The sequence below is a fragment of the Lipophrys pholis genome (genome assembly GCF_963383615.2).
Source record: "Lipophrys pholis genome assembly, chromosome: 16".
Lineage (NCBI taxonomy): Eukaryota > Metazoa > Chordata > Actinopteri > Blenniiformes > Blenniidae > Lipophrys > Lipophrys pholis.
In genome coordinates this window covers 13,370,767-13,390,336 of record NC_137634.1, presented here as the reverse complement: position 1 = coordinate 13,390,336, position 19,570 = coordinate 13,370,767, and the positions used below count along the sequence as shown (strand labels likewise).

The 19,570-nt window shown below is 39.6% G+C and overlaps 1 protein-coding gene across 1 annotated transcript; it reads left to right on the top strand.

Annotated features, from left to right (window-relative positions):
- The first annotated feature begins 70 nt into the window (after nucleotides 1-70).
- Nucleotides 71-11,151, top strand: elmod1 (ELMO/CED-12 domain containing 1). Its single transcript, XM_080482536.1, has 11 exons — nucleotides 71-175; nucleotides 591-663; nucleotides 6,761-6,906; nucleotides 7,262-7,290; nucleotides 7,383-7,480; nucleotides 7,636-7,765; nucleotides 8,535-8,668; nucleotides 8,865-8,933; nucleotides 10,082-10,132; nucleotides 10,651-10,784; nucleotides 10,879-11,151. The coding sequence occupies exons 2-11, from the start codon at nucleotides 647-649 to the stop codon at nucleotides 11,052-11,054; spliced, it is 984 nt and encodes a 327-aa protein (XP_080338662.1). The 5' UTR covers nucleotides 71-175; nucleotides 591-646; the 3' UTR covers nucleotides 11,055-11,151.
- Nucleotides 11,152-19,570: the final 8,419 nt, after the last annotated feature.

The window sequence follows — 19,570 nt, the reverse complement described above, 5'->3', positions numbered from 1 at the left end:
GTGTGTGTGTGTGCGCGCGCGCGCGCGCTGCGTCTCTGTGCTGTGCTGTAGCTTTTAGACTGTGATTCTCAGTCAGTGACTGTCATCATGGAGGAGAAGCAGCGACTGTAGCCGAGTGAAGAGGAACCAAACGCTGCAAACGAGCCTCCGATTCGCCTGTCGCCATTCAAAATCGGTAAGAAAACCAAATGCATTGGATTATTTTTCAAACCGCTTGTATACGTTGCGCAGCCGATGATGATAAATCGCACGCGGTGTTTGCAGCTACGGATTATTCAGTGTCTCCGCGTCGGATTGCTAATCATCCTGGAGCCGTGTAATCGCCGCGTTTTACCAGTTTGCGTCTCACTGAAGCGATGGAACACACGTTACAAAAGGTTCACGTGAGTGTTTCCGTGCCGTCGAGATGAATTTAGCCCCGTGCACACACCGCGGGAGTCGGACTCGGTGCGGCGGAAATCGGCAGATAGGTGCGCGTTCATGCGTCAGCACCGCGGACAGCTCCAGAGCCGCGGGCCCGGACCGGAGCGCGTCTGTCGGCCGCATCCACAAAACCTGCGACAAACTGCGCCCGTCTCCTCTATCTTCAGGTGATCTCTTCAGGGAACAAAACACCGGACACGTCTGACGGGTGACAGCGGCCAACATGAAGCATTTTCTGAGGTAAAGTGGCACTCCGTTATTAACATCGCCGCGAGGCTCGATTTGCATTTTACATCAATATGTGAAAGATTCCATTTCATTATCCAGTTCTCAGCTTCTCATCTTATTTTATTATCCAGCCTGTACACTGCTCGCTTATTGCTTAAAGCAAACACTGCGGGCCAATTAATCCCAGTTCTCCCATTTAAGCGTTACCAAATCGATGCCACTGTGCAGCAGAGAGAGTGGTTGTTGTGGTGTGGACTGGTTTGAATGAGGAGGCCTTTTCATTATTCGGCACATGTAAACCACAAGCTCTCCAGAGGTGTTTCTATTAATAGTGCAACGGCCTTGTTAGGTTTTCCGGGGGATTCAGTACATTTCTGTACACACATTGAAGTCAAATTCGTGTGTTGTGGGACTTGTAGAAATACTAAGATGTGAAAGAAACTCGATGTATAAATGAGCGAATTTGATTCGAAATTAAAAGTTGCTGTGAACATTCACAGTTTCAGTTTGTGTGATCCAGAATGTTTGTATTAAGTTGAGATCGGATTTCTACTTACCCATAAACTGGTTTCGTCTATGTGATGATTTTGTTTTAGACTGTTTTTATAGATGTTTATGGATTGATTTCAGACTTGGTTTCCAACCGTTTGGACTGGTTTACAGTCTAGTTCTGGTCTGGACCTACTCTTGATCTTGAATGTTATTTTCTGGAGGTTTTGAACCGGTTTGAAGACGAGGCTTTAGACTATACTTTCTGTGCAATTGAATTATTATTCTTGAACTGGTTTTAATTGGTTTGTATTTTGGGTTTGGAGTGCATTTAGACTGTCTTTGGTCTAGATTATTTACTGACTTTGGACTGGTTTGTGGACTTATGTGCCTGTTTTCATGGAGATGCCTTAAACAATTTTTTTTTTTTTTGCAATAGCAAACCTGTCCAACACCCTTTTAGCAGCTGAAAGGATTTGTGACGTGAAACTGTTGCTAAAACATCTCTTCTGCATGGCACTTAAACATAAATGTCATTCACTTAATCAATGCCGTTTTCATTTACAGATGCCATCAACTTTGAAGTGAGTTTTCACATCTGTGCTTCTTTTCCAAGTGAAGACATCTGTTTTGCATACATTCCATCTCCTTTGGAAATAAATCAATCGCAGGAATTTTCAGTGTCACTCCGTTTGCCGTGGTCTTGAAGATTTTTATTTCATGAACAGCCGAGCAGAGGCTGCCAATGATTTTTACTGGTGGCTGACTTTGTTTACAGTAATTATACTAATGTGTTACAATGGCGGTGGTAATAGTTTACTGATGTAAAAATGATTCATGTAGAACCTTTTAATGGTTTTTGGCTGATCAGTGTGCAGAAGCACTTAAAGTGGGACTCTACTGATTTAGTGGCGCACTTTGTACAGTCATGGGAAATCTAAGCAGCAGAGGTGGAGAAACCTTCTGTTTTGTGCGTCAGACTCCAAAAACATTAAATCCTCATGCAACAGCATCCTTTCATTCTGCCAGATAAATGCCAAACCCAATCACATCTTTCAAGTCCACATCACGAGATGGTTAAAATGTCCATTTCATGTCAAGTTAATTTAATCCAGAGACAAATACAGTAGTTCTAATGGCAATTTGTCCACAATTATATATGGACTATAGAGTGGTTTATAGAGTTACAGCTTCAGAGAGAGAACACTGATGGTTAGTTTTTGGCCTATTTTATTCTTAGGTGTGCAGCAACCTGTTGATGAAGACGATGGCTGGTTGCAGCACACCGCTTGACTGCTGTGGCATCGTGGTCCTAGTTTAGGAAGACTTGCAATGATAAAAAGAGAGGACAGAAAAGAAAATTGGAAACACTATTTTAAGTTTTTGGATTGTGGGAGGAAATCATTCATGTGAAAAGCCCTCTGGCCTCACAGTGACAGCAATAATGTTTATGTTTTGTTCTGTATTTTGCAGTTATTACTGTGTAAAGCCCTGTGTTGCAGTATATTGTTTAAAAAATGGTTGTAAATTAATTATGAATGATTTATGTTATGGTGCAGAGCAATAATCCCCAGTTTGAATCTGAGCTTGTGGCCTTTCTGTGTGGGATTCTCTCTTTGCATGCAAGAATTTTTTTATCTAGTACTTTGGCTTCCCCCCACAATCACCAAAACATGCATTCCAGGTTAAGTGGTGACTTTACTATAGGTGTGAATGTGAGTGTATGTGACGCTGTCTGTCTTTTGCTGTGCAATGAAATATGATTTAGATAAATAGGTTACAGAAAGCACATAAGTTTGGGACTTTCTGCAAGATAAAATAAGGAAAATTGTCCCTCCTGGCATATTCATTGAAAAGACTCGATAATTGTAAACTATTTCGAATGAAATACTAAAAGCACTCGTATCAATTATATTGATTAAAATGTTTGTTTTTTTCACTTCAAAAGACACACCTACCTTAAAATGGGTTGTACCATTTCCCTGCTTTTGAATCAGTGGAAGTGTGCCAGAGTGGAGGTGACTGATATGTAGTAGGTTGCTACTTTATAAAGATTCATACAGAATAATCGATGTGTCACACACTCTTATTTATTTCTACTTCAACAAATGATAAAACATGCGAACGGCATTCAGGAAGTTAAAAATCACCACTTCCTGAATTTCAGAACAACTTTAGGACAGTTTGATTTGTGACAACTACCAGAAATCTAATGTAGATTTGATGTATATTAATGTTACTATATTTACCAACTAAATGTAACTATTTCATCCATTAAAGATCTAGTCAATATATGATAAACAGTAAACGTGACAGAGAGTATAATAAACAGTATATTCAAATACACACTGAGTGCATGCTTGAAGAAAATTGCTCTTGCGAAAACGTTCTGTTTATTGTGTCCCTGAACAATAAAATTGATTTTACATCCTTGCTGGTATTGATCCGCACTGCATCCTTCAAGTGCGGAGTACAGTTTAAATCTTTACCGCGTAACTTTTATGAGACAACCGCAAGTGTTTCCAAGACAAAATCATTGACTTTTAAAAGATATTTTTTCTTGTGGTTGTATTTTTTTTTTTGGTTTACTATCTACAGGATCTGTGATGGAGAGGTCCCAGCTATATAAGAGGGGGAAGGTCTACAGGATGCTGTAAACTAACTAAATCAGTGTTTCTCAGTCTTGGAACAGGCCATTAACAAACTCTATAGAAGCCTCATTAATCCCCATCCTTTGAAGCATGTGTGTAAGAGGAGAGAGTGCACGGCGCCGCATGGATTCAGAAGAAGTGAACCGATATTGGTAATATGAGCGAGAGAAATGGAAACCATCAGATTTTCTCGACTCATATTTATTATTTGGAGGTCCACGTTTTGCCAACGGGCTGCGAGTTACACAATGTTACACATGATCCAACATCTTCTGTCTTCCAACTTTCTATTGCAATAAACAAAAAAAAAGTCTCAAGAAAATCAATAAACAAAGAGAAAGAAGGAATGTTGGATGGTTCCTCTTGCTGGACGGTCACGGAAGAAATGCTCTCTGCACTAAAACCACCTCAGTGGGCTTATATATAGCCTGGGTAATCAATATAGTGCAGTTACAGACTATAAACGCTCTCACATATACTGTAAACAGCCATAATCTAAAGGTGTAGGAGATGTAGTAAACTCCATGCATGTCAGTGATCGCTGTACTATATATGCACATTTTGTGTTTTAACTCATCATTGATAGTATGTAGTGCTTTTGAGAGAAGTTGTACATGTTTTTTACTGAATCATTTTCTCCAATAGTGAAAAAAAATCCATACTTCTTCTATATCTGTTTTATCTAGAATAGGATCATAGGGTGGCTGAAAAAAGCAAAAAATGTCAACAGTCTATATGCAGGTACATGAATGGACAAATATAAACATACATACGTACATGCATAGAAAAATTCAGCAATGAAGTCTCTGGTCTCGAACAGGTTGAAACTCAGGACCCTCTGTGAGAAGACCGTATTAACTTCCAATCCACCTTACGACAGTAAATACATTTGGATGATTTCCTTTAAACCTACAAAAATGGCTCAAGCAGCATTTGTATTCATTCCAAAAATGAGTTTTTATTTTTTCATAAGCCTTCCAAGCACTCTTGGCCGGTAGTAAATCTTAAATACTGTGAATAAACATGTCTTAGGTGGGTTCATCAGCATTTTGATCATCTGGATTTAGCAGCAGAGGAATCCGTTTTGTTAGTAGATCAAACAGAAAGGGGATTTTTAAAAGAGAGGGAGAGAGGGCTTCTTTGCTTAAATTCCCCCCACAGACTGTACGGTAACTTTTTCCTGACCTCCTCCATGACCACACGTACCATTGGGTAGTGTTTTCACACGGCCGAGCTGCTCTCACAGTCGGCACGCTGACCCTCGTGTGTAGGACTCAGTGGGGTGATCTTTAAAATGGATTAGCAGGGGGCAGGTTCAGCATCTCATGGCATTTTATCAGACGGCTCCGGGTACCAAACCTGTAACGGTTTGTGTGCAGTGCTCCTCCCATCCCCCCTTTGCTTTGTGCACACTTGCTTGAAGGTTGAGAAAATGACTTCTCCAGGAGCTGTTTAACATGCCAGTCCCATCCACGGGCCTCGAAAGAGGAATTAATGCCTCTGGACTGTTCTCACCTCCGTTTTGTTTGCACAGAAGATGATGTTATGCTGTGATCCTTCAACATTGTAAGGATTCGTTTCTGCCTGGAAAAGGTTGTAAACTCTTCCCAGAAAAAACAAAGGAGAAAGGTTCTGCTTATGTGGCTCACGCACTGCAGGTCTTTAGCTTTATCTAACGTGAAGGTGTATTTCTTATAGCTGAAATAGTGAAGATACAATCTGGAAGTGAAAGATGAACGTTTGCAAGGAGAGGCAGGTGAACAGTGGAAATCTTTCAGCCTCCTCGGCTCCTTAATGGGTCGCGATGCATTTCCCGAGACGTCTTCATTTTCATTCCTCCCGTCACCTGCAAAAATAGCCCAGTTTGATCTGCTGCAAGTCTCCCGTGGCAGACGAAAAGTGATGCACAATCTCCTGACTCCCTCCTCTTTACGCCTCCTTTCTGCTTCATCCTGCACTGTCACATCTTTTGTCTGCCTCTTCTATTTCTGCAGCAGGGTACTTCCTCTCTGTTGTGATTATGAAAAGCTCTTCAGGCCTTGATGGATTTTTATAACACACATTCATCAGAAATACATTTAAGAGGCACTTTCATTTCAAGATCTACAATATACAGAGCTAAAGAAAAACACATTTAGTAGGAATAAGTGAAAATGAAATGAAAAAAAGTTGCAGTGATTTTTTCTTCCAAGTGTTTTACCATTTATAAATATTTTACCATATCTAAATATGTGAGAGGACTACATATATATGTATATATATATATACAGTATACATAAACACATTTTACTATCACATTTTATACTTCAGATAGTATAAGATAAATGTTATATATTGTATTATTCTATATTGCTTTACCTACATTTTTGTTATTTAATTTTATCTTACTATTATAATTTATAGTGATTGATTGAGATAGGTATCTTTGATATTTATTCCAACTTTAATCCAAAGTAGATCACTTTACTATTGTATTTTATCATTTAGAATTAAGATACAAAAAAAAATGTAATGACATATTGATGTAATTAATCATATTCATCCTGTAGCCTTTTTTTTTTCACCATTTAGTTTATTACCTGTTTTGGTCAAAGAAATTTGTAAGTGTATGTATATAATTAAATGGTGTTTTGTAGGTTTATATGAATTGATTATTTGGTTAATGAGATATTGAAAAATCAACTAATCAACACTCATTCCGATACTCTTGATAATTTTTTATCATATTGTACAAATATACACATTTTATAGCTGAACACACAAACAGTTTTCCTTTTGAAAACTGACTAAAGTGACAAATCATTTAAGATCCTTCTCTATGTCAAATAATTAAAATCAAGACATTTCGATCTCGGGGTACCAAAACTCAGTGTTATGTTATTTTTCTTTTACACTGTGCTGCATGTGTGTTTGTATTCCACGTCTTTTACCTGTCTGTTTGTAAAATCCCTCCGTCTCCTCCTCCCCAGAGTGGTGACCCAGTTCTTCGTCTTCCTCTACTGTAAATGTCTGTGGCGAGGCCTCAAGTTTGTTGTCAGGAAGTTTACGGGTCGCTGCGAACTGCAGCGAATCTGCTACAACAACAAGCACGGAGCCCGCAGGACCCTCAAGATAGGTACCCTTGCATACTGGCTGAGTTATTTCTAGTCACATCAAATATATAAGGGATTTCCTAAAAGGGGAAATTGTATGTACTGTTGTTTATATCTAGCTGCATCTTTCAATTGACGGTGTTCATATTGTTACTGCTTAGATTTTATAAAGACCACCATAACAACCTAAAAATGGACCTTAGACTGTAATGATCATTTTACTAAATTACATTCAATCAGGGCAGAAGCGACTCACTTTAAGAATTGAACTGTTGACATTGGGTGAACAAATCGTAAAACGTTTGAAAACCTATTTCTGAAAAGACGTCCAGGTTTCTGTGTGCAGTAGTCTTACAGTCTGCAACTATTTCATTTCAGAGTCATCCCTGAGATACTCCAAAAATGAGGTAGAGTGTTTTAAATCTCTCATATTGTATGACCGGTGCTCAATCATCCAGCCAAATTCAAAGTTCCCTTCATGTTTCTGTTTGCTCTCCAGCTGCTGCAGTCTGCACTCAGCGTCCACCCTGATAAAGTGGAGAAAACCATTGACGACATCATGGCATTGAAGAAAATTAATCCCGACACCAACCCACAGTGAGACATCGCATCTCTGTTCTCACTTCTTTTTTGGTGTTGCGGTTATTTCGAGTAGCTGCGAATGTGTGGCTGTCAGGAGGGGGTGTTTGTGCTCGTGCAGGGGAAGTTCTCGCCTTTGAAAGAAATAACTTTCCGTTGCTGTGTGTTCCCAGGCTGGGCATCTCTCTGCAGGCCAGCCTGCTGCAGATTGTGGGCTACAGGAACCTGGTGGCAGAGGTGGAAAAGCTGCGCAGGGAGCCGTATGACTGTGAAAACTCAGAACATGAGGACATGCTGATGCAGGTACTGAAGGCACTCTGAATGAATGCTGAACAAGAGCAACGCTGGTGCATTTACACAGAAAGGGACTTTTAATAAACGCTAAAATCAAGTTTTCTGAGCTTGTTCCGTCTTACTCAATGCGATAACCTTGTAGATATAGAAAGTGTTTTACAGTGCATTATTTTCAACAATATCAAATCCCAGTTAACGCATTTTACTTTTACCAACATTCTAGTGTTAGGTGCCTTAACGAAGCCTTTGTGTTAAATAATGAGGTTAACTGCATGTTTAACTCTTTTGAGGGGAAATGTTTTGTTATATACAGCTGGGGAGTCTTTAAACCAGGCTTGTATGAGTTATTGTTGGTTTATTTCAGACACAGTTGTACTCAATAGGATGATGATACTGGTGTCAAATTACAACCAACCTCGGCTGCACATATACAAGCTCAAGTAGTGTTAAACAAAGGCATCAAGGAGGCTGGTTAATCCCCCCAAAAATGGGAGCTTTAAGAAGGAGACAGGAGCTAAACGGAGTTTGAATGGTAGAGCTGCGTTCATTTTTGAGCTGCAATTTATGAAATTTTGATCCAACAGACATCTATAACATGTTAAAACCTGGTGAATGAGCTAACCTTTGAACACCATAATAAGCAAACTCACATTTACCTGGAATCATTATAAGCTTACAAATAATTTGTACGTAGCCTACGCATTACTGAAGTTCTTGTTACGTCTTTCTAAGTCGGTCAAATAGCCGTACTGAGATTGTGTTTGCGCCTGCGTTGCAGCTCTGGAAAGAGCTGCGTCCTGACACACCTCTCAGCAGCCGCATCTCCAAACAGTGGTGTGAGATTGGTTTCCAGGGCAGCGACCCCAAGACTGATTTCAGGGGCATGGGCCTCCTGGGCCTGCATAACCTGCTGTAAGTCCTCATGCCAGAGACACTATAGATGGGCTCTACAGTATATATATTAGTGTCAGCATATGAACATCCAGTAGAGCAGTTCTTGTTTGGAAAAAGTCCTTTTACAGAGCAAGTAAGATGAAAAATGCATGATTAATCTTTGAATAGGATGTTTTGATGTACATTCAATTTAAACTAAAAAAATATTTTGAAGGTATTTTGCAGAACACGACAAGGCTACTGCTCTGCAGATGCTCCACGACTCCCTGCAACCAAAGCACAAGTAGGTTCACTCCGACAGACTTTGCATGGCCCAACTGTGGGCGAGATCAATGATCAGTTTAATCTGCCTCTTTGAGCTGCACTGAATCACCCATAACTCTGCATTCACCATTCTCTGCTCGATTGTATTCACACTCTTACGGCTCGATGTTATTCACTGCCTCATTTTTTTCTTCTTCTAACTGCTGCCGCTTGCATTGTTTTCTCATTGGCATCCCAGTGCGAGCCGTCTCATTTCTCGAATGAAGATTGTTCTTATTTTTCTCCTCCACCACCATTTCTGCCCATGCCCTCCTTTCTCTTTTTGTCTGTCACACGCACTGTAGGAGCACACTCAGAAAACCGAGGTACTCGACTTCACTTTCACTCATTTGCTGTTTGCGGCATTCACGGCTTTGTTCCCTTCATTTAAAGCTGCAGTTGGTTTGATTTATGTGGAAATTATAAAATAAAATTACTAATGAAGGCCTCAGTTTGATGAGGTGAATTTAGGTATCACAAATGAAAATATCCAGTTACTGTAAATGCAAAATCATTTTTTTACATGTGAAAAGAAACTGCTTCATTATGTAGATATTTTTATTAAAAGTAAACAATTTTTTTTTTTATTAAGTCAAATGATTTGAGTAAAACAAATTTGACTGTGTTGATCTGAATTATTACAATAAACATAATATGGCAAACACTCAAAAAGTTAAAATAGTATTCCTCAGAAATAATGACAGATTTGTTTTCACTCTCAGCTCAAATACAAATCACAAAAATATTGTTTTTCGAAAAACAATTTCTTTTTACCCAGAAAAGTTAAGTTAAGTATTTATATTTTCCCTAAGTGAATTCAATGTTCTTGTTTGTGATTGTGACCATTAAAAAGCTAGTTTTGGCTTCAAATCAAACAATTGAAAGCCAATAAACGAATGATTCATCGATATTGTTAGAAATTAATCTTGGGCGGGGGATTTATGTGGCTTTCCATATATAGTTTGTATTTCTGGGTTAGGGTGAGTACAAACACCAAAAAGCATCCAGTGAGTTTGCAGTTTATTTTAATTCTTACAAAAGTGTCCTCAGGTTGTTTTTGTCTTAACGACACTGTTGACACTGCTTCGCACGTGGCTGATGTGTAACTCAGGTGTGTTTCCTTCATAGTGAGACAACCAAACCCGAGTGGGAGCAGAAAAACCTCGACAAAGCGATCGGGTGAGTCTCTCTTCATACACTTCAGGTGTGTAGAGGAGCTTAAACTGGGCTTCTGCTATAGCTGTGTGAGCCTCAGTGCACACTAGTTTCTGCTTATGATGGAACCTTCTCACCAGCCTGTGTATGTGTTTCTGTGCAGGAGGGATGATGTGTGTGTTTAACAGTTTTTTTTTTTTTTTATTGGTGTTATTTCCAGCTGCTGCATCTTCTGCCTTCAGTATGCATCCACTATAAAAACACAGGAGATAAAGGACATAAGCTGCAAATTGACACAGATTTACCCTCAGCAAACTGTGTAGCATCTGAAATGATACCGTAGTTTCTTAATTTTACACAGCTTTTATGAGAAGATGTGGATACAAACACTTTTAACTGCCTTTTCTGTGCATGCTCAAAAACGTCTTAACTTTCCTATATTCCAATATTACCCGGAATGGCGTTTTCATGAGAAATAGGGCTTGGCGTTACCAGAATTCTACATGCTAATTCCTTTCTTTCATTTGCCTCCATCTCCACAGCTATTCTTTTGCCATTGTGGGCATCAACATCACAGACCTGGCCTACTCCCTGCTGGTGAGCGGAGCTCTGAAGACCCATCTGTACAACGTGGCTCCAGAGATGCCCAGCCTGCTGCACTTCCAACAGACTTTCTGTGAGTTCACTTGATGAGCATGAAGCATTTCAGATGGTGAAGTAAACATGACTCATTTTTTATTTATTTTTTTTTAATTTTCTCTGCAATGCAGGTTACTTGATGCAGGAGTTTCACCGCTTCTGGATCGAGGAGGACCCCAGCGACATCATGGAGTTCAACCGCGTTCGCTCCAAGTTCCACCGTCGGATCCTGCGGCAGCTGAAGAACCCGGACATGGCTCTGTGCCCCCACTTCTCCGCCTCCGACCTCCACCTGGTCAACCTCTAAACTCACCCCCAATCCAATCACCCTTCCCCTATTTAACCCCACCCCCTTCCCCACCCCCCGACAGAGGTCTCTCGCCTGGATGTCCGGTAAGCTGAGGAAAAAAAAAAGAAAAAGAAAACAGAAATCCTGGCACACTAACACTCCGTTGACTCCCTCAAACTGCTGAAGACATTCAGGGAGATTCTCCTTGTTCTCAACCCGAATCGTCCCAGCTAACGTCATGTCGCGTCACTGCCAACAGCTCAATCAACCACACACACACACACACACACACACACACACACACACACACACACACACACACACACACACACACACACACACACACACACACACACACACACACACACACACACACACACACACACACACACACACACAACCCCATGATTTAGGTCTCTTCCTGCAGTGACACACCTGCTCGCAGCGACAGGCTCATTACCGGGCTTGGTTAGGCGCTTGGTGATCAGCATCACATTGTTCCAACAGGCGAGAGAGCTGAAACATGCAGGACCAAGGTTGGAAACCACTGCACACGACGCAGGCTTAGTTTGTACGTATGTTCCTGAGCCCTGCTGAGACCAGCCGTTTTCAAAGTGTGGGAAAATGAGGCACTATTAACAAATACCGGCACATATCTTTAGCAGCGGGGGAGTAAAATCTCTCAAAAGTTGAGGGTTCGACTAACAATGATGAACGCTTTCCTTTGACATTTTCAAAACTTAGCTGCTACCATAGCAGATGTGTTGAGTGGTGTATTGGTTAGAGTCCATCACAGAAAATGACTAAATAAATGCTTGGCGAGGGCGCCTTTCTCTGTTAGTTTGCATGTGCTCCCTGAACATACATGGGTTGTCCTCCCACAGATGAACAACATGCATTTTTTGTTTTCCTTTTCCCCAATTGGTGATTCTAAATCACCTCTCGATTAAAAGTAAGTTGTAGGAGACGGCCTGTCTTACTCTGTTATGGACAATCTAGGTTGTACTCTGCCTTCGCTCATAGTCAGCTGTGATAATATCAAGTGCCAAATGACAGTAAATTCAATAAAAAAGTATCAAAGATTGATGGTTTTAATGGAAGTTTTAGTCTTCAGTTCTGTGCTATGGAGGTTTGCAGCCATATGGAAGAAAGTTCTGGCTCCCCAAGTGCTGAAAGTTGATAAATATCATATCAGAATTCTTTTTTACTGGCTTATTTTTCTATTGATCTTTGTTAAAATGGACATGGTGCCCTTTTTTGGAGGAACATCCCACACTTTGAAAACCACTGCAGTCACATTTATATACTTAAAACAAGAAGTAAAAAAAAAAAAAAAAACACTCACACCTACACACACACACACACACACACACACACACACACACATACACACATGCACACTGCCTCTACGACCTCACTGCAGCGGTAGACCACCAGCATCAGAGATGACCATCACGATTGTAGCTGTGCACGAGGAGGCTGCGCCACACCATCACACACTCATCGTTACTCGTTGCTTTAATGATTCATGACGATTGTATCACAGCCGTTACACCTCAGTTGATAAACCCTTTCTTTTGCTTCTTTTGCGAATGACAAAACCAAACTTACTTTCTCAGCCAAAAAAAGAAGAAAAACAGTTTTAGATTACAGCGCGGTGCTTCAGCAGGCGGCCGGTCGGCCATCAGACCTGAACTTGATTTTTGTACTCAAATAAAGAGAGATTCATATTTATAATGTAAGTTTGAGAAAAACAATGTTGGCACGGATTCAATCAAACTTATGTATGTGAGGCCGCTTCACCTCTTTACTTTGTCTGTATTAGCTCACTGCCATAGATTTATTTAATGTAATTTACTTCTTACGTCAACATGACACTTACACCTAAGGCTTCTCTTTGCCAAAATATCGAATGTGGAGAACTTCAACAATCACAGCGGCGCTTTGTTTTCAGTTTTGTACACTTGCAAAATTATGCTCATAAGATAATGTTCAAAAAGCACTTATTGCAATCTCAAAGCGTCTTGACAGTTTTACTAATTATGCTCAAAAAGTGAACATTTATTTCCAGGTTTGCTATAAAGTTGTTGCCTTTAGTTTAGATCCATGCAGACATTGTGTTATGAATGTCCATCACACTGCTCACCTTCTCATGATTGTGTTTGAATTCACTGAATGTGACACTGTGTCCACTGTTGTATCAGCCAAAGCAATAATTTACATTCATTCAATGCACATGTCTTCATGTCTGTTTATTTGCACCATGTGTGCCTGAGTGTTTGTTTTGCCGTGCAACTCGGTGCTGGAATGCTAATCAAATTGTAGCGGCTACTTATCGCACCTAATTGAGGTAAACTCTTGCTGGAATTACTACAAAATGATGCCCCGTAACTTCTGTCTGCTGGATAATGTGGGTGCACATATGGCAAGATCGTAACTTTGTGAAATCAAGTTATAAATGCCCTCACAGCCTGTTTGCCAACTATAGTATGTCTTTTTAGTGAACTGTGTTTTGATACTTTAACAGTATTCATATTTCAAACAGACTTACTTGGCATCTCCAAAAATAAAATGGAAAGTTGTTTAGACCTTCTTCCTACTTATTAATTAAACGGGTTTACATGGGGGTGCATAAAAGTTGGGTTGCCCCAATCCATCATATGAGTGTACATTTCCCAGTATTAATTTGGACGTTGTTCTCGTCAACGTCTGCTTCTTCAGATCAATTCGTGGGCTGTTGAGTTTATCCAAGCAGTTTGATTGTCATCTCAGCTCTGAGTATCACTTTTGAGTTTCCACCGACTGAGGAAAAGCTCACACGTGACACACGAGCACTTCTTCATCGAACTGTATCCCACATTTATCCACGCCAAGCTTTGACAGACGTTTTCTTCACACAACACCGAAAATGTACAATACTGACGATATTTCACTGCCATGCTTGCACTGTTGATTGTGTTTGAATAGTATTGAAAACCTTTGTTCTTTTCAAGTGAATGTCAAAACCTTTTGTCAGTATTATGCAGCTGTTTTCTTCAGTGAATGTCAGCGCTGATTTCATCTCCTGCTTGCAGTTTGCTTTGCTTTACTATGGTCAGCTTTGCACTATTCTAAGAAAATAAAATCACGCAGTTTCCTTTATGATAATCATTCAGTAATTTGTGGTGTAAGGGCCCACGTGCCCCTCGGTACCGTAGACGAGGTTAGATACGCGCTGCTGTATATTCTGCTTCGTAACTGCCTATAAGATTTGCATGAACTTTTCATTGTCACTGCTCTGACATTCGGTATTCTTCAGTAAAGTATTTATATTGATGTCGTAACAGTGTGCTTCATTTGTCGGTGATGTACTTTTTGAGACCACAATAAAACATAAATGTCAGTTGAATCACTGAGTGACTCTTTATTCTTCGGTTCGTTGTACTGTTGTGCTCCTTTGGAATTAAACACAGTATATATCTCTGTTCATATGTTTGTTTCAGACCCAAGTGGGGATTAAATAGATGCTACACAACAACACATTGGATTCATCTGGCACACCGTAATGCAACTTCGTTGATGCTCTATGCATGCAGGATGTCCAGATAAGTGCATGGAGGTAATAGTAATATTATTAAAATAAAGAGTACATGGGTTTAAAAAAGAAAAAGATATTTTAAAATCTTTACTTATAAAACACAAAAACAAAAGCTCGAATAGGCTCTAAAATATGAAATGTTTTCTGAAGAATAGTTCAATTAAATACACACTAATTTTTGATCTGAGGGTAAAAGCTGGATCCATGGTCATGGATTCATTTATAACACAGAAAGACTTCTTTTATAGTTGGCTTTTGCAAATGTCTTGGTTGAGCAGGTGAGTGTGAGTTAGGTCAAAATTGCTCTTTAGTTCAAGATATGTAAACATTTAATGTTTTAAGACCAGTAGTCATCAATCTTTTGGAAACACATATATTTGAAGGGTACAGAGCAAAAACGATGGGCTCCTGTAGATGTATTCATGGCTTAGAGGCTGTCATTTGGACTCACTCCTTTGTACTTCTGAGTCTCAACACAAGATGGAGCTTTTCTCTAAAAAGCCAATCAGAAAGATTTTGAAGTATGGCACCACTAAAGAACCGAGGCAGTAAGTAAATGCAGAAAATCTCAGCGATACACTTCATGTCTCGCCAGTTGCCCTGATTTTCTAGAATAGAACAGAATAGAATAATGTATTAATCCCAGAGGGAAATTCATTTGTGTTATTATTCGGTATTTTGCCCTCAGTGGAAAAAAGTTTGGACACCCCTGGGCGACTTGTTTCCAAAATCCTTTGATGTAACCTCAGTGGGCATGTATAGTTTGATCATAGCTGGATGAGTAAAAGGACATCAATATACTGTATAAATACAAACAAATCAAAATGCTTCCTATTGTTTTGATGCAAAGAAGTATGAGTCGCAGACAGTGTGAGGATCTTCAGTCAACGTTTTGCAACCTGCCACGTCTTCTCAAAGTGATCTGGAACCTCTTTGCCACTGTGAGTCTCCACAGACTGACCTAAAGCATATTGCTTCTCAGGCTGCACAGATCCTACAGCCTTAACTAGAGTTTAAACAAGAACAGCCAACCTCATTCGGCTTCAGTTCTGGGTCACTGTGTGCTGCACAATATCCCCTCACCAGTGGAAAAAATAGAAACAAACAGCTACTTTATTTGAACATTGCAGGAACGTTTTTTTTTTTTTTTTTTTATTTAAACACTTTTCATCATATCCCCAAGGCTAGATTTGATGTTTTGTTGGCCCTCAGTTCATATGTGTTATTTTATGACTTTATTCCATTGGTTTTTGGTATATACTTACACCTCCATGTCACACATATTCAAACGAATTCTGGATGATGAAAAAAAAACAATAAATAAATGCATTGTTCTAGCTCTACTGTGGCGTGGCATGATGTGTCTGATTTAAGAGCAATGTGCTTTCTCAAACAAATTCAAATTATGACTGATTGCAATTAAAAACAGCAGAGGGCAGTAACATCACACAGCATGTGAGACTGACACACTGATGCATGAACAAGGCCAGAGATGAAGAAGAGAGAACCAATCCAATCCAGAAATGAGAGTTACCGCCATGTATGTTTAAGATGCTGCCCTGCGTCAACACACCTGACTTCAATAAAACACTTGTAATCGGGTTTGCTGCAGAGCATGATCATGACCACATGCAATTTAAATGAATGTGTTATTATCATCAGGGTCCCGCAGAGAAGACTGCTGCACCAGAAATGTGCCCGCACGTTGCATTTATTCTTACAATGAATCGTCTGAGTAACTGAGTTCCAATGAGTAAAGTTGGTTTCAGTGTATCAATACATTAATGCACGTGTCAAACGTTGCAATCGCAAAACATTTTCCTCCACATCCCTGACATTTTTTTTTTTTGCTCGACAGCCTTCTTCAGATGAGGAGGTCTAATCTGTCTTTTGCCTGTGTGATCATGTTGGTAACAATCCAGGTGACTGGCACGTTCCCACCACAGACCTCAGTGGTAATGTAAATCCGGGATCCTGGGAATGAAGCAGGGAGGTTTGCCATCTGCTGGAGGAGTTGCATTTCCTCACTCGAATAAAAGACCTGACAGATTGGTATGAAGTGCAGCTAATTAAGATGAAACAAGCACGTGTGTGGGTCCATAGCTGCTCCATCACACCTTTTCCGCTGTCATCTCCGAACTGCTTGATGTCAGCGGCTGAGTTAGTGCTCGTTACAGGGAGCAGCTGCTTTTACTTCCACATGGTGACTCATGTTATACATCCACTCCTCCCAAATGAAGTTTATACAACAAAAAGATAAAAACACTATATCATGGGGGGTAGAAGAGAGCTGAAAATTTGCATTGAAGTTTAACTACTCAAGAAAATGACAGCTATGTTAGTTAAGGTTACTGACATAGCTAAAGCAGAGAACCCAATCAAACTACTGTGGCACAGTTCTTGAAGGGTTCGAGTTCACCAATATAGGCCAGAGTCGAACCGAAAAAGTAGAGCAAAACTTCAAAGATACAGACTTGAACTAAGGACAGGCTGAGAGGAACACGAGCACAATACAGAACACATGCAATAGGTTGATGAGTATTGAAATTATGTTATAATCTGGCATTAATATAAACACTTAACTTGATATTTTAAGGTTATTGCAAGTAGATTTGTTTCTCCAAATGACAGTGTTTCTGCTCTCGCCAATAATTTACACAAGCTGTTACTGGAGCACATTAAATTTTTTTTTTATAAAACTACGTTATACAAACTTTCTTTCACATGTGAGTCTGCAGTTCCCACCAGCAGCGTTTGTTGACTTGGTTGTTTCCAGTCATTTTCCTGAATTTTTATAGCTTTTGATTTCTGCATTGGGGCGAGAAATTTATTCAAATATTTTACCGAGTCAATTGAAGTGTCTGTAGGAGAATTACACTTTTCTTTCATGTCTAAAAATTCCACCCTTTTATTTCAGTCTTGTTCAAGGTTACTTGGCAGTAGAGCTGATCCCTCATTGAAAGAGCAAGTGATCCTCAAGGTTTTTTAAGGCCGACACAAAAGAATTTGCTCCGTTTCTCAGAACGTTTTTCTCGTGTGGTTCCACAACTTATGTGTTACTGCTCAAAAATGTAATGTGTCAATACAGAGAAGTGAATATCTCAGTTTAAACACAGTTTTATGTTTCTTTTTTAGCCTTCATTTGTTGTTATTTCTGTACCTTCCCCTCATACTTCCTTGTCTTTCTGGTAACAAATTATATATATGATTCTGGGTACTTGTTTCTTGTTATTTACAGTTTAATATTTTTAGTTTTATTCTACACATCTTATATATATATATATATATATATATATATATATATATATATATATATATATGTATGATTATTATTATTAGTGTTTCCACCTGCTTCTTGTCAAGCCCCGCACACCTGGTCATTGTCTTTTGTGACATGGGGCCTGTTGTTGCTGCACACTATCTCTTTGTGTTGGCTGTTGCTTTCTCTTTCTTCTCCCCTCCTTCCTCCGTGTTCTTCACAAGTTTGCAGCCTGCAGACAATTTGCAATCAGGTGGTAATAAGAAGAGGTGTTGCTATCAGGCGGGGACGCTCACTTTCTGACATGCAAGGAATCCATTTGACAAAGCTTTTTTTTTTTGTTGTGCCTTTTAATTTTCTGTTTTAACTTGGAACGGGGATCTCTGGTTGTTCTGTTTTCAGGTTTTGATTTTCTGCTTGATGTCTTCTTTTGTCTCTTTTTTTTCTTTAAGGTTTAGGGTAAAGAGCTGGGTCTGATGGCCCAATGCTTTGTTGGCACAGTCTCTTCCCTTCTTTTATTACTTTCAAACCAGGAGCTCATTCCCCTTTTTATTTCTGACCATGGCTTGTGATAAAGCAACCTGGACTGTTTGATTCCTCCATATATCGCAGACTCATCAAGCCATGCTTTTCTTGCATTTATAAGACTATAACACCTTCTAAGTTTAATCATTTTGTCCATCTTATGACAGGGGATTTTTCAATTGAGTTTCATGTTAAATATGAAATGTCCCGCCCACAACCGGATCAGAACCAAGACACTTTTTACTCATTAAGTTCAACAGATGTTGAATCAGTTTGCAAAAAAATCAAAGAGTAGCACACATGGTAATTTAATCTTCTTGAGTTGATCATTAATCACTGAAGTTTGCAAGAGGGAAATAATCGTTGGCATGCAAAAGTTTGCATAACACCTGTTGTTGGACCATATGGAGTCATTCTTTATGACTTGATTCCCTGAATGTGTACAAATGACTGAAATAAATAGCCTGTGATAAATGATTCAGTTCATTATGTTAATATTGATTTATTTTAATCATCTTCGTATAGGTGTGGACGGGCTTCATATGCTTAGAGAAAAATGACCTCACACTGCCGTATTACTAAGAATAATACGGAACTCAGATATTTTATCCTTTGGTGTTACTTTAACTTTTATTTGAGGGTTAAAAAGAGACCTCTGACACAGTGTAAAATATTTAACTGTCTTCAAAGTGTTGGTTTGAATGTGCAGTGTGGAGCGGTATAAACCCAGGAAATTGACTCTGTTTGAGTTGATTCAATACTTGCTGGTGTCTGCAGCACTAACTCTTTAAGTAATGAGCCCAAAACTGTTTGCAAAGCAGTCGAATATTCAGAAAGTGGCAACCCTGGTGAAGTCGTAGACGTCTACATCCAGAATCAGATTAATCCACATAAAGGGTTCCACACATTACCTCTCTGATGATTTGGAGTCATTATCTGTTCAAGGACTTGCATCCCTCCATGTTGCAACACTCAGTTTACTGAGCAACAGGCCGTGAAATAGATCCGAGCCACAGAGTATTTTATCAACATCCTGCAGACGAATCCAAGGCTTCTTCTCATGCCCGGGAATTTAAATTTCATCAGGTGATTACAGATCAAACACGAGTTCAAACAGTAGGTTGGCATCCACAGGACAAACTTGTTAAGGAACTTAAAACAGCAAAATCTGCA